The 16,158-nt window shown below is 37.4% G+C and overlaps 1 protein-coding gene and 1 pseudogene across 1 annotated transcript; one reads left to right on the top strand and one right to left on the bottom strand.

The window, feature by feature from the left end:
- Positions 1–547: 547 nt before the first annotated feature.
- On the top strand, positions 548–14,954 carry LOC148824392 (uncharacterized). The gene is made up of 12 exons (XM_088926478.1): positions 548–1,095; positions 3,441–3,610; positions 10,983–11,184; positions 11,335–11,457; positions 11,722–11,748; positions 11,881–11,985; positions 12,372–12,510; positions 13,037–13,110; positions 13,270–13,442; positions 13,835–13,899; positions 14,143–14,252; positions 14,479–14,954. Exons 1-12 carry the CDS (start codon positions 777–779, stop codon positions 14,589–14,591), a joined length of 1,620 nt encoding a protein of 539 aa, XP_088782604.1. The 5' UTR covers positions 548–776; the 3' UTR covers positions 14,592–14,954.
- An 817-nt stretch (positions 14,955–15,771) lies between these two features.
- Positions 15,772–15,890, bottom strand: LOC148824393 (5S ribosomal RNA; annotated as a pseudogene).
- Between the last annotated feature and the right edge of the window lie 268 nt (positions 15,891–16,158).

Genomic DNA, 16,158 nt, shown 5'->3' on the forward strand with positions numbered 1-16,158 from the left:
GTGTATCTCTTTGTGTTTGCATCTCTTCGAGATTATATACCTTGTATATTGATAACTCTCACAGTAAGGTCTGCCGCCTGTATTCAGGCAGACTGATATATGTTTGGTGCACAATTTATGTTAAATAAATGTATCTCGTGTATTGAACCCGTGTATGTGCGTTGTTAGTTGTTCTGACGATTGATTTTCTAAAAGCCATAATGAACTACCACGTGATTACTGCCACAATTAATAATTGTCTCAGTAAAATCACAAATCCCCTACAACTTGCTGTAGTTTTGTCTGGTCAAAGGTGGGCGCTTATGTAATATCTGCTGACTGGTTCAGACTATGTTCATGTTCAATTTGGAATTTGAGAATAATGTACACAATTTTACTATATTTATAGGAAAGAAATGTATAGCTGAATGCAAATCACACACACGAACATGTAGCTCAATGGCTATTCACTCCTCCTGACTAGTTGGCGCTAGACGGTACAGTGACGTTCATATCGTTACAGAAAATCCCTGTCGGCTTCCCTCCTGGGTTGTTTTAAAGCCTCTGCAGCGCTAAAATGACGTCATCAGGCTGCGTGGCCGTGATTGAATCCGCTGTTTAGATGAATAATAAAAAAATAATGTAATTCTTTTTCTATTTTAGAAGAATAATAAAGGCAGTTATTAAAAAAAAAAACGTTTTAACTCCTGGGGGCGCGACCCTGTTTTGATGCAGATTTGTGCAGACTGAATCTAATCGTAAACTCAGCCTTTGTTTTGGATCGACTGTTTAGAAAGATGGCTAATTTATTATTCACGCTGGAGACCGAGCTTCACTCTTTCATGGAGGTTTTGCTTAAATCGATCGTGGATGAATTTTCTGAAGTTTTCCGAAACAGAATGGTTAATATCACACAGTGTGTGGAAGAGAGTTTCGGGAGTGAAGTGGCGCAGCTGAAGAAGGAAAACGAGAGCCTGAAGTGGAGACTGCAGCTGTGGGAGAAGGAGTCGGGAGCAGAAGGAGATCAGGGACAGACAGATCATGTTGGACACACGCTTCCCTGTGAGGTCACTGCAGGAATAAAGGAAGAAATGGACACGAAACTGGAGCTGTCAGGTCAGTGTGGTGACTTGTATGAGGTCAGTGTGTGTGTTTAAAACAGTGTCTTTAAATTCCTCATGGTGATAATATAGTGGAGAGATACAGAGTGAAGTGGGAAAGTCTTGTGTAGCAGCAGGATTATTTTAATAGAAACTGAACTGTTGTTGTCCAGTTATGATGCTGAAAACATCAGTAATACAGTAACAAGGCTGAAAACAGCACTTTTAGACTCTTAGGATTTTTAGGATTAGCAAAAAATCGGTAAATTATTTTATTTACATTTGTAAATTCAGATTGCCAACATATAATGTGAAACTTTATTCTGGAATACTTTTAGGTCTTTGGTATGTAATTAATCTAAAGGTAAAAATGATTGAAGACACAATAATTGTATAGAAACAAGTAATAGGTTTTTTCCATGCTGAAAAAAAGAAAAGAGAAAACAAAACACAACGTTTCGGCCGTGGAGCCTTCTTCAGGTGTGAGAGAGACAAGGCAGTAGGCAAAGGTAATGAGGAGGGAGCAGGGGACAGAAAGAGAGGCCAATCAAGAGGTGTGAAGTCAGGAGTAGAAAGGTGTGAAATGAAACTTCCAATGAATGGAGAACATTTAGTAGAATAGTAGTCTGTCGTTGAGAGAAGGGGGAAGGTGTGATCCTAGCTGCAGGATAAGTTTGGTTTCGGTAGTCTTTCTGATGTATGACTTCGGAAAACCATCTTTGAGAACACAGACAGAGAGATTAGAGTGGTCGTGGCCGTCAGAGGTGAAATGAGAAACAATGGGCTTGGAGAGATCTTTAATCTTCACAGCCCTGACGTGTTCTCTGAAGCAGTCTCCGAGTCTCCTTCCTGTTTCTCCAATGTAGATGGCTGGGCATTTACTGCAAGAGATACAGTAAATAAGGTTGCTGGAGAAGATGCCATCTGGGTGATCTGGAATTGTCCTGAGGGGCCTTGAATGAGTGTGGTGTTGGATGTGTACTTGTACTGGTGATACAGTGAGCTCTGTTGCAGGGGAACATACCTGGTGTGGATGGTTACTGAGGGCTGTCAAGGGAGCTGTGAACAAGAAGGTTGCGCAGATTAGGTGATTGGCGATATGAGATGATGGGGCGGTCAGAAAAGAGGGCCCCAATGGAGGAATCATCCTGTAGGATGGAAAAGTTGTCATTAATAGTCCTGGGGATAGGAAGTGTGTTACTTCTGAACAATTATTGTATAGTTCAGGTGGGTAGCTGCGTCAGCATGCGTAGTCAGCAAAGGAACAAGTAATACGTTTATTTGATGCTGAAAAGAGAAGAGAGAAAACAACCTTTCGGCTGTGAAGCCTTTTTCAGGTGAAGGCACCCGAAGAAGGCTTCACAGCCGAAACGTTTTCTCTCTGATGGAATCAGTTTCTATAATTTAGCCTCATTACCAAAATTATTGTGCAATATTTGTATAATTAATTATAATTAATAATTGCTTACACTTACATAGCGCTTTTCTGGACACTCCACTCAAGGACTTTACAGGTAATGGGGACTCCCCTCCACCAACACCAATGTGCAGCACCCACCTGGATGATGCGACAGCAGCCATAGTGCGCCTGAACGCTCACTACACATCAGCTATCAGTGGGGAGGAGAGCAGAGTAATGAAGCCAGTTCGTAGACGGGGATTATTAGGAGGCCATGAAAATTTTGGCCAGGACGCCGGGGTTACACCCCTACTCTTTTCGAGCATATGTATAATAAATAATACTATACAGAAATTATAAAAATAATACAAGTTGCAGTACGTATATTTATGTTTGTTGAAAAATAACTCCCCAAAGCACCAGATTAGTATTTTAAACGTCTGTGTGTATTAACATGTATTAACTCAGTGCAGTGTTAATGTACTGTAGTGTCCAGTGTGTCTGTATTAACCCCTCTCTCTCTCAGTGCAGTGTTGATGTACTGGAGTGTCCAGTCAGTCTGTGTCTGTATTAACCCCTCTCTCTCACAGTGTAGTGTTGATGTACTGGAGTGTCCAGTCAGTCTGTGTCTGTATTAACCCCTCTCTCTCACAGTGTAGTGTTAATGTACTGTAGTGTCCACTCAGTGTGTCTTTATTAACCCCTCTATCTCTCAGTGCAGTGTTAATGTCTTGTTGTGTCCAGAGTGTCTGTATCTTTGTTGTATATCTGTTTGGATATTTGGTATATATCTAGTTTTTAAATTAGCTTTAACAAGTTAATTTAAACACAGTTGCCAGATGATATTTCTTTGTTATCTCAAATTTAAGATGTTTAGCTTGTTTTTGTGTGGATATTATTTACTTTTGAACAGTATTCTAAGCTTATGTTAAAGGCCTTGTTCTCTTGTCCTGTGTTTTCAGGGTCAGAGGCCAGTGCTCTCCCTGATGCTGGGGAAAGGGCTCCTCTTGAACAGCAGCACAGTGAGGAGGAGTGGGGCTCCAGTCTGATGCAGGAAACAGAGCTCAGTGCTGCAGAAGGGAAAGAGACACTCAGTGAGCAGCACACAGAGAGCAGTACCTTAAGAGCGCAGGTGGGCTCTCAAGTTGCTTGACTGATTAAAACTCTTCCCACACTGACTGTAGCAGAAAGGTTTCTCTCCTGTGTGAATGTGCCAGTGAGTTTTTAAGTGGCTTATGTTTTTCGAACCCTTCCCACACTCCCTGCAAGGGAACAGTCTCTCTCCTGTGTGAAGGTTCTGGTAGGATTTTGAAGTGCTAGACTGACAAAAAAACTGCTCTTGTCTAGGGCTGGGCGATATGGCCAAAAACATTATCACAATAAAAATTTTCATATCAGTCGATATCGATAATTATCACGATAAATTATTATTTCTTTCAAGTTTAAAGGCAGATTTTTTCTCCTGAGTGAAAGTTGAAGAAACCAGACAGTTAATTGCCCAGCATTACTCTTGTCCATCTGTAATTACAGTTTGTCCCCTTCCTCTAAGCAAGGGCTTGAGTGATTCTTCCTGAACATCTGGCCTTGCTGTGGTTTCTCACCCAGCAAATGTTCCCAGTAATATTCTTGCTCTGTGTGCTGATACTGAGCTGTGTTTACTCCATTGTGTCCCGCAATGTGTTGCTCAGCAGTGTGCTCTCTGTGTGAGAATAACGAGTGACCGGCTTGATGAAAGGAACTGGACCCAATAACTGTTCTGCTTCTGCTTAATGGTGATCTTACTGATTTTCTTATGTGGGTTCAGTTTATAGTTTTGTGATATGTTTATATTTTTTGATAATGTCAAATAATAATAATTTGTTTTGTTGATATTGTTTCAGGGTGGCTGATTACTTCCTGTTATTCTTACAACATTTCTCTAACAGGAAATATTTCTTGTGCTCTTATAGCAGTGAAAACAGTGCCTTTCTTCCTGTCTTGTCTTATAGAATGCATGATCACGTGTGGCTTGATTTTCCTTTCTGGAACAACTTGCTTTTCATTAAATTCATACAGCTTGTGAAAGATGAAATACAAATCTTGCTTATTAGTGCAAAAGAAATATCGCAGGCTGGCAAGAAAAAGCATTTTTTTCTTTTTTTTAACCAAAAACTTACAGGGACACACCTGATTCTCTGGGCACTGTTAATTGAAAGGTTAGTGGTTCGAGCCCACTTCTCATTATTCTGATGTAAAACTCATCTCTACTAAACAATTGAGTACGTAAGTCATTATCACTGGGAGTGGCCAATAATGACCAACATTCAAGGACATTGTATTCACCCATGCACTTTGATCTTCGAATGGCTGGCAGGAGAATTCATTTATTCTCTCGCTGCACCATTAGTTAGAATATGAAAATTACAACACAGATTTGTTGGAGAACTTGACAAGCAAAAAAGACAGTTGGACAGCATAATTATTTTAGGACTGTACATTTGTATTTTAATACCTTTGTATATTTACCTTAATTTAAATATACATGTAACCTTAAATGCTGTTCTATATCAATTAAGTTTGTTATATTTTTAAATAGTTTAACTGAGGGTGCAAGGGGTCTGTTATACCTTGCGAAACATCCAAGACAACTGTAATAGAGGCTCAGATTTTCAAATTTGCTTTAAAAAGAAAACCACAATTTGTGCAATATAATCCCTCAATATCAACGTTCAGTTAAAGGATTTGAAGAAGCAACAGCGATTGGAGAGTACATTGATTTTGGGCTGATGAAAATCAAGTAAATAAGACAAAGGCAAAACATGAATTCATTGGCACTTTCTGCATATTTACCACAACCTTGCCTTCTGATCATTAAAAATCTTAAAATCTTGCATTTTGCAAGAACTTTTAATATAGCAGTTTTAATTTGGGACATTTAGAACATGGCATATGAGAATATATGGTTAACCGAGGGTGAGCAAAGGGTGATTATTGCTATGAAACTATGTCCAGGTTATAAAAACAGCTCAAAATTCTGACACTGAGGTGTGAGAGACAATGGAACAGACTGTCAAAATCCTGGACTTCAGGAAATTTTACTGTACCATTTTTAAAATATGACCCTGTAAACATGGCATGTCCCTCCTTCCTCATTACCAAAACATCTTAAAATTCCAACACTAAGGTAAGAGAGACAGAATCACTCATCATGAACATTTGTAATTACGACACTTCAGTGTTGCATTTCTGCATTGTGACATTTTGAACATGGTATGTTAAAGTATATAGAAAATCTGGATGTACAAAAAGTCTTTTTTCAGTGATTATGACATAAAATACGCTTCAATGCCAGAATAATTAATCATGGAAAAAATGCCTGCAGTGGACATTCATAGTTGTGATTATAGGAATGTTATATACGGTATCAAGTGGGTAGCTGTGCCTGCATGCGTAGGCTGCAAAGGAACAAGTAAAGGACTATTCCATGCTGAAAAGAGAAGAAAGGAAACACAACGTTTTGGTTGTGGAGCCTTCTTCAGGTGTGAGAAAGACAGAGCAGTAAGCAAAGATCATTTTCTTTTTATCTTTGCTGACTCCAGTTTATCTTTGATGACAACATCAAAGATATAAAGGAATCCTTATGGCTAAAAGCTCCACATCAACTTCCTTTTATAACTAACCTCATCAGATCCCTCAACTTCCAACTCTTCCAGCTTCTCACTTCAGAGAAGGATAAAAAAACTCAATCATCCTCTACAGAGAAAAACCATCAACACCCCTACCACCTCCACCAATCCTAACCTTGTTGTTACTGTACCCTCTGACCTTTCCCTTTCACCCCTTTGCATCCTCAGCTAACATATTTTAATATTTCAACAAAATTACAATAGATTATACAGTATTCATGTTTAAAATTAAGGTAAATATGTCAAAATATCGAAATCCAACTGCAGAGTGCTAATGTAACAATGCTTGTCAAGTTCTCAAACAAATCTGCATTGTATTTTTAAAATATTTCAGCAGAAGATGCAATGGGAGTATAAATGCCGATTCGACTATCATTTTTCTTGGGTGAAGATGGTTTTCTGGGAAGTTGCGATGTTAGGCATCATTGGACATTTCCTGGTAGATTCTGACATGTGTTAAACACTCGCATTTCCTGCAAATATTAAAATGGTTAAGGTTTTGCTGAAAAATCCAATTGACCTTTGCGGAGACAATGTTTACATCGCAGAATAAATTCGTCCCTGGGTGGGTCGAACCACCAACCTATCAGTTAACAGCCAAACGCACTTACCGATTGTGCCATAGGGACTAGCGGGTGGGTACTTTTCTCGAATCACAAGTTTCAGGTTAAAAAAATCGCTTGCTTTTTTTTTGCCAGCAGGCAATATTTCTCCTGCACTGATAACCAAGAACGCTCGCCTTTTACAGCCACTTGGACACACCACTCTGAGACATCTGCGTTCAGTAAGCGCTGAGCCTGCTCTCAGAGCAAATTGCCTCCTTTACATAGCAGACCAGACACTGACCCAGTGGGAAATGATTCGTCGAATATACGTATATATCACGGGGAAAATACGGCTATACGTATATATACATCGCCGCGATGTATAATCAACGTTGAATTGCAACCGTAAAATCAACGACATTAATAAACGCACATATAACGTTGAAAACACATCTAACACAGTGTCTGAGGCTTTTTACTGTATATATCGTGTGTGCAGCAACTAGGAGTATACAGCAATCTGCACAGTGTACGAAGTAAATTATTTTCGCAGTAATTAATTTATTTACACGTGTATAATAAATATAGTTATTATAGTAATAAATATAGTAAATAAATTAACTCCTGCACATCAAACAGTCCGAGTGACTGTTAGTGTCAATTAGTGTTGTCTGACCATTGACAAAGTACAACTATTTTTTTAGGGCACAAGTTAAGTAAATTCTTTTGCCCAGAACTGAAGGGGCAACACCCCTCCCTCCCCCCGTGATGCCAGGCCTGTCCCCATCCTATTCCATAATGTCATTATATATAATACCATACAACAGTGACCGATCCTTACTAACTGCATGCGTTAAAATTGCACATCAGCACATAGCAGGGGGCACATAGCCGTGATGTATTATCAATGTTAAATTTCAACCACAATATTGACAACATTAATAAATGCATATGTTGAGAAAATATCTAACCCAGCATATTTTCCAGTTATATACCACATTGCATTGCTAGTATTCGTTGGTCGCCATTTTGGCCATGTTTTTCAATCATAGAAGAAATCTGCAGAAATCTCAGCAATACGAGTATAAATAATAATAATAACACTATCTGAATACATACAGATCTTACTTAATATTATTTTGATTAAAATATTACGTTAATAAGCAAAAAATGGCACATAAAAATAGTGTGAAGGGGAAGATTACACAAAATCGTTTTGCCGTTTCTGTAATTTGAGAATCAGAAAAAACAGCACATGTTCAACGGGTCATTGAAAAGAAGTATGTAACATGTACCATTAACAATGTCAATGTTAACCAACCCTTAATTTTATAGTACGCCATGGATTTGTAAAGTATGTGATGATAATTTTCTCTGATTCTCCTAAAAATATATGGATATTCTTAGAAATTAGAATTGCCCCAGCAAGACAACTTTAAGGAATAACGATATGTTTTTATGGAAAAAAATAATCACGTGTTATACTCCTTTCCGTGTGATTTCTGAAATAATGTTTTTTTTCTAGATTTAACTAGGCAATGATATATGGGAAATACCTGCGTAGTGTGACCTTTTTTTACTCACCCTTTTAAATTTAACAACATTTTCATCGCAGTCATTTTGTTCTTGACCCTTATATAAATGTAAATTATATGTACCCTTATATAATTATATGTAAATTAGATTATATAAATGTAAACATTAGAAAATCTCTGTTAAAATCCCAAAAATGAAACTGCTGATGGGAATTGCCAGAAATTACCGAGCATACGGTACGGTCTAAAACGTGCAACAGTGCTGTATGTAAGTTATTTACACAGCTTTGCATACAGGGGTTTCACGAGGGGGTCTTGCCACCTGCCTGAAAAAATGTAATTAAATGTTGATTTCTTTGAATGACAATATTTCTATTTTTATTTTCTTAAGAAAAGTTGATACCATTTCCTTTTATATTCCATAGTCCTTATTGTACCTTACATACAGCAGTCGCTGTTTATTTACTAACTGCATGTGTTACAACTATCTGTAGGTGCACATCAGCATGCAGGGGGCACACCAAATCAGACTTTATGTCAAAGCACTATTTATCCCAATGGAGGAAGCGACGTGCAGAGCTAAATGCACTTGAAGAATCCAGCAGTGATGATCAAGATGATGAAGATGACAGTTTTCACATAGATGACACCAAGGATGAGAATGTGGAACAATCGTCTGGTGATATGGGTGCTTGTGTCAATGATGACATTACACATCAGGATTCAAATGACTATGGGTACACTGAAGAAGTTATTACTTCTGAAGAAGAAATCTTGAACGAGGTTGAAATTTCTGATTCTGATGAATCTGATGTAACTGACCCCAGTCCTGAATCTACTGACCTTGTTGATGAGGCACAGACTGACCCAGCAAGGCCAAATCTGTCTACCGAACTTGTAGCTTGGTTTGCTAAGCATGGTTGTAAAAGACAGTGTTTCAATGATTTATTGGAGATACTGAGACGTCAGGGGCACAAGCTTCCAAAGGACTGCAGGACTCTCCTACAAACACCTAATAAAGTGCAAATCTGGATAAATGCGGTGGTCAGTACATTTACTTTGGATTAAAGAAAGGAATCCTGAAAAACATATCTTCTTCTAAAACATTCCAAGAAAGCATGTATTCTGTAGACCTGTGTATCAATGTTGATGGAGTTCCTCTCTTCAAATCTACATCTGTAGATTTTGGCCTATTTTGTGCTCTTTTCACCAATTCCAGCCTTTCATTGTAGCATTATTTTGTGGAGGGTCCAAGCCTGAATCAGTTGATGATTATGTAAGTGACTTTTTAGAGGAGTTCAAGTTACTCACCAATAATGGCATTCACTTTGAAGATAGAGTATTTAATGTTACTGTGAAGGCTTTTATATGTGATGCCCCTGCACGCTCATATCTGAAATGCTGCAAAGGACACAATTCGTACTTTGGCTGCGAAAGATGCAAAATTAAAGGGAGCTGGGAGGGAAAAGTTGTTTTCACAGGGGAGGAACAATTCAAGAACTTTGAGTACAAGGAACACCAACAAAGACTTTCTCCCTTAGCTGCTGCTGGAATTGGGTGGATAAGCCAGTTCAACCTTGACTACATGCATCTAGCTTGTCTTGGTGTTGGCAAAAGAATTCTTATTTTCTTAAAGCAAGGACCATCTAAATGTTGACTGTCAGGCAGAGGAATGAAATTTCTGATAATTTGGAAATTCTTAGCGGAAAGACGCTGGGGAATTTGCTATACAGCCAAGATCCCTCTCAGAGCTTGACAGATGGAAGGCTACATAGTTCCGCCAGTTCCTTTTGTATACAGGCCCCATTGTGCTTCGTAATGTTGTATCAAAGGAACTATACACCCATTTTCTGATGCTAACAGTTGCTCTTTCCATTATGTTGGACTCGGATGAAAGAAAGAGAAATGCCTATCTCAACTATGCCCAAAAACTGCTTGATACCTTTGTTGACAATGCTCAGCATTTGTATGGACCAACATTTGTTGTATACAATGTGTACAGTTTGAGACATCTACATCAGGATGTGGTACAATTTGTTCCTTTAATGATGTATCTGCATTCCCATTTGAAAACTTTTTACAGTCCTTGAAGAAATTAGTGCGGAGCAGTCATAACCCTATAGCTCAAGTAGTAAAGAGAATGAAGGAGAAGGAAAGAGTTCAGAGCAACTGTGAATCATCTGGTTCACAGATGTATATTTTGTCAAGACAAAAAGACTGTTGTTTCCTGTTGGATAATGAAAACTTTGCATTTGTGAAGGAGGAAAGAGCAGACAGAAGTCTTCTATGTGATGTTGTATGACAGACTCAGACTTGTAACTTCTTCACTGAACCATGTGAGTCAAAACTGCTTAATATTGTATATGTTAATAGTCTGGAGATGCATGCAAGGGAGAAATTCCTCTCTGTAAAAGAGTTGCACAGAAAAGTAGCGTGTCTCCCATATGGTGCTGGTTATGTCCTTTTCCCTCTTCTACATGGCATAGAACATAATCCTGTTCCATGAAGAAGTTGCAACTTTTATTCACACAGGATGTTTCTGTCTGTTCTTTTCTCATGGTTAAGTTTAAATTTTAAAGTTTGTTAGGAATTGCATGTAGTGAATACCATCTAACTTCAAATATATACATGAAGCAGAATGTTTATTATTGAATTATGTGTTTTTATTGAGTATAATCATTATAAGCGAACACAAGTGTAGTAATCAGCACCACAATCTGAATTAAGACTCAAAATTAAAATGTGTATGTCTGTTTCAGGTGATGTGGACACGTGCTGTTTGGATAGAGCAGGAGGGGGCGGTTGAGGGAGTCCTGCCCTCAAACTGGGTGGATGCCCGAAGAGAGTTTGTGTGGTGGCCGAATGATCCAAAGCAGGCCACAAAACTATACAAAGAGAAGGCCAACCCTAATAAAGATACTTGGGTTACCTTCAAGGTCATTAAAGTTAAACATACATCAGGTATAGCTTTCTTTGAAAATAAGAGCAAATTCCTGTTCATTATTATAAATTCCGATTGAATATTTACAGTAACTGTCTATGTACATGTATTAGTGCAACAATACCTTTTTCATATTTGATCATACATAATGTAAATATAATTATTTGTAGACAAGAAATCAGAGTGTGATCACTTTGATTTAACCACCTCGGTTACGGATGCTGAAGACGAGGATGAGACACCCAATTCAAAACGCAAAAGTAAGAAGCGGGTGTTCTCCGATTACGTTGATGGTATGTAAAAGTAACAATCTCAATAGCTATATTTTTAACCAGTTATTAATATCAACTGATGCCTCATTTAGCTTGTACCTTGTTATTGATTTTTTTACAACCCTTTAAAATAAGTCATTTTGAACGGTGTTCTGTATGAAAATGTTAAAAATCTTATCAGATTTGTTGATCATGGAAATTGCTAAGAATTTTGGTTAGCTTATTCTATGTTAAACTAATTTTCAGTATTATATTGAAATATGATAATTTTCTATTATATTACAGACTTTGATTCTGATGCTGCTACTCCAAGTAAGTACATTTCTCTGCCTTCAAATTTCCCAAAATAAAGGAAATAAATTTATTGTAAAAAGTTACAGATCAAGTTGATAAAATAATTTAATTTGATATGAAATATTTTACTGCCATATTTTTTCTGTTTAGAAAAGAAGAAGCCACTGAAGCTGCCAGTGCTACCCCCCAAACTGAGGTTCTCTCCTAGGAAGAGAGTCTCCCAGACCTCACTCAGCTGTTCAAGTACGCTTAAAGGTAGGTTATTGCAATCAAAGTTAAAATGTTTTCTTAATGTCCTTAGAAGATAACCATCATCAATCATATTTAAAGACAAGTTAACACTATTCTTTATGTTATTGAAGCCCAACAATCAAAGGTGAGAACCTCCCCAAGGAAAAAAACGGTGCTAAGTTCTGGCTTCAACATTCCTGAAGTTATTACTACATTTTTTGCCTACATCTAATTACTCTATGAAATTCACAAGTTAATTTTTTTTATTACGCCTGAGGTTATGTCACTATACTTTCCTAAGTCTGGAGAACTGTCTACCATAAGCGAATTATATTAAAAGATTATTGGACTGGTGAAAATTTTACGTCCATACTTAAATATTAAGTTAATCTGCAATATTATATTAACAGCCCAGGTAGTCCAAACTGGGACCTCACCACGCAAAGTTCGAAGCCCTAAGCAAGTTATAAGACCAAAGTCTTCAACTGAACCCCAGAGTCACCATGCCTCCTCAGCTTCGCACTCACCCTCGCCTTCTCCCTCATCTCGATCAGCTGAGGAAATAATGGCTTTATAAATGTTTTAACACAAGGCTTTGTAGACATGAACAATAGTACATTACTTGTATCATATTTATTAAATTATTAAATTTAAGAATAGTTTATGATCCCTCTGCAAATGATAGATTTGATAGGTATGAGATTATTGTTAACTTTTTAGTTTCTAGTATCAAACCAGGATTGGCCAGATGGCAGAAATGATCCTGGAAGACTGTCAAAAAGTATGTATTTTTTATTGTATAAAGTAATAAATAAAACTACCCATATTATAGTTTTACACAGAATGTATTTTAATTATGTGTAGGCTCATACACAATATAAAAATATGTTGTGTTTTACCACAATCCTACAAACGACACAAACATATTCAAAATTGAAGCTATTTTTTTTAATAAATACACCAATGGAGTTTAATTGACATTGTTTATAGAATCCTAGTTCAATGACAAACTAAATGACTAAATTGAAATATTGAGTTGTGTGATAAAGTAAATGTTTTCCATAACTGAATTCTTTTCAGAGTCTCCCAGGCAGAAGACCACGTCCAGACCAGAAGAGAAGAGAGAGAGATATCCTCTTTCAGAAGGAAGTAAGTACAGTTAAAATAAACTACAGATGTGGGAATTTTTACTTTTTAAGATTATAAATTGCATGTAGCAACACTACAGTAATGCTAATGTGACAATAGTGTAAGAAACTCCTAACCTAATTCCTTTTAAATGCTGATATAAAATGTAAATTATTTCAGAGTTTCAGAAGCGAGTATTGGGCCTCCTGATAGAGATGAGGGATGAATTGAGGCGTTTGGGTAGGTCCACAGAACCGGTGGACTCCCAATTCCACATCAGGAGGCTGACCACAATGGAAGAGTTCTGTGCATACGAGCAAGCACTTGACAGCATGGACAATCAAAACCTGCTGGTATGATATTATATTCTCACTGTGGTGTAGAAAATATTCACTACTAATGTTCTAGGTTTCAGATAGGTCATAATTTTATAGCCTACATCTGATTAATATGATCCATCTCTGGCATACGTTCATATTTTTAGTTTATAATGTATAATCTTGCTTATCCTTTAATGGCAAATTAAAGTGTTTTCATGTTCTAAAAAGTTACTTCAATTTTTTTTTACTTTGAAAAATGGTCACTTTGTATTTATAGACTGAGAAAATACTGCAAAAAAGTGCAGTTAATATGTGAAAATGTGTTCGTTTCATTGAATGGTCATGTGTAATGGGTATGTCTGATTAGTTGATTAATGAAGATCTAGTAGCTTCTAATATTATTTGTAATATAATATTATTTCCAGATAAACCAACTTCAGAGAGTAGGCGGCAGTGATGTTAGAGAGAGTGTGTTCACAGTCTTGTCAAGGTATTGCTTATTGTTTTTTTAAAATGTTTTTACATTACATTTTTACTTTGATCAAGTGAACATATCCACAGAATTGAGCTTATAGATACCTATGTGTTAACCACTGAATGTGCAAGGTGTAAAACTGCAAAATTGTCTTTTAAAATATAAGGATGACAGTACTACATTTGATCCTAAATATTTGAGTAAATAAATGTTGAGTGGAAAAAAAGTCTAAACTAAATGTCTGAATTTGGTTTTCAGACTTATGACAAATGAACTGATGACAGAATTCAACTTCGCTGGCACAAACCGAAAAGATAAACAACAAAAGAGGGGCCTGGGAGACACAAATCTTTATAGAGTAATTAAAGGTACTTCTATTCTATGTTGTACTTTCAAACTTACTCTTTAATTAGGACAGGGTACTCTTTAATTAGGACAGACTTTATTGCTCAATCGCTATGATGCAAGCCAAATTTTATCCGTTTATTTCAGCTTTGAGCTTAGTAAACCTTATTGGTTCATTTTTGAGGTTATACTCAAGAAGATATTAATCATCATTTATTTGAGTAGTAATATTATATAATTTTCTCCTAGCTGCGGTGCTGAAGTCCCACCCTACATCGACAGAAAAAGAAATAAAGGAGCACGCAATGCGTTACTTGAAGAATGCATATGCAAGGCAGGGGGCCAGGAGATCTGGACACTGAAAATAATAGGTTTCTGGTCCTGTTAGGACAATAAGACAGGGTTTGCAAATGGTGGACAAAAATCGTCTTAACTTCAATTGTAATATTTTTTTTCCTTGGAAATATAGAAGTTGTACATTTTAAAATTTATATTTGAATCAAAATGTGGTTTTGAGTTAGATAGTGTGTTAATGTAATTAGTTTGTGTTTGTCATTACTATACTGTATATTGATGTTACCAGAATTTGTAGCTGAAGTTTAAGACTAGTTGTGTTTTTTTATGATTATTGCCCATATGTTGATTGTTGATTGATTGCATACAATGTATAATTTGAAATACATATTTTTCAGGTATGAATGTGTATTTTCAGAATAAATTTCTAAACCAAATCATTGGCTTGGTTTACTTGTTTCTACACCAACAAAACCTATCTGATGTATAATAGACCTCTAACCATATACGTATAATAGACCTCTAAAGTTATCCGTACAATAGACCTCTAACCATGTATGTATAATAGTCCTCTAAAGTTATCCGTATAACAGACCTCTAACCATATACATATAATAGACCTCTAAAGTTATCCGTATAATAGACCTCTAACCATACACGTATAATAGTCCTCTAAAGTTATCCGTATAATAGAACTCTAACCATATACATATAATAGACCTCTAAAGTTATCCGTATAATAGAGAGGACATCTCCGTCACCTCTTTTACGATGCTGCTTTTTTTCCCTTGCGTTTTTCTCTTCTTCCCACGTTCTCTCTCTTCACTGCCTTCGCCTCCGCTCTGTTTCACTTCAGTCTTTCACTCTTGCTTCCTTCCAATAAGGACGGAGCTGCGGGAGAAAGGGTGCTATAGAGGATCGCTGTGGATAGCTGCTGCTGTGCTTTGACACCTGAGCTCCGTGGAAAACGATCTCAATACAATTCTGAAAAACGCGACTCCCAGAACGCCAGCCGAACAAGTCTCCACAGCCGAAGCGCTGTGTCTCTTTTCAGCTGGCGATAAACCTTTCCTCGATCCTTTGCGGACTTGTAAAACTGTTCATGATCAGAATAAAAAATGCTCACGCTAATACACAAGAACCCATGTCTCGCCAAAGCTGACAAATAAACAGACGGAAAAGCCGCACTGCACACACGAACAGGGGAATGAGCGAGAGAGCGGGGATAATGCGCCCCCTGCGCTTAAAAGCTTACAGCACCTGGTGTTCCCAGGCAGTCTCCCATCCAAGTACTAACCAGGCCCGTCCCTGCTTAGCTTCCGAGATCAGACGAGATCAGGCATGCTCAAGGGGGTGTGGCCGTAAGCGAGAGCAGGGCTCACTGGCACCCTTCTTATAGAGAGGACAGCTCCGTCACTTCTTTTACGACGCTGCTTTTTTTGATTGTTTTGTGATTTTTTGCGATCTACCGGGTTGATTGCATACTTGATCTTGTGGTTTTCTGTGGTAAAACTGTGATTTCGTACTTAAAAGTAATACTCTTTTAAGTTTAACGATGGTTACTAAAAGGTCTGAATTCGAGTCGCTAGTAAGCATTCTCTCTAGCAGCGACAGGTCTGACCACGATCTCCGCCA

The sequence above is a fragment of the Atractosteus spatula genome, chromosome 10, assembly GCF_055471065.1.
Source record: "Atractosteus spatula isolate fAtrSpa1 chromosome 10, fAtrSpa1.hap1, whole genome shotgun sequence".
In the NCBI taxonomy this organism is placed as follows: domain Eukaryota; kingdom Metazoa; phylum Chordata; class Actinopteri; order Semionotiformes; family Lepisosteidae; genus Atractosteus; species Atractosteus spatula.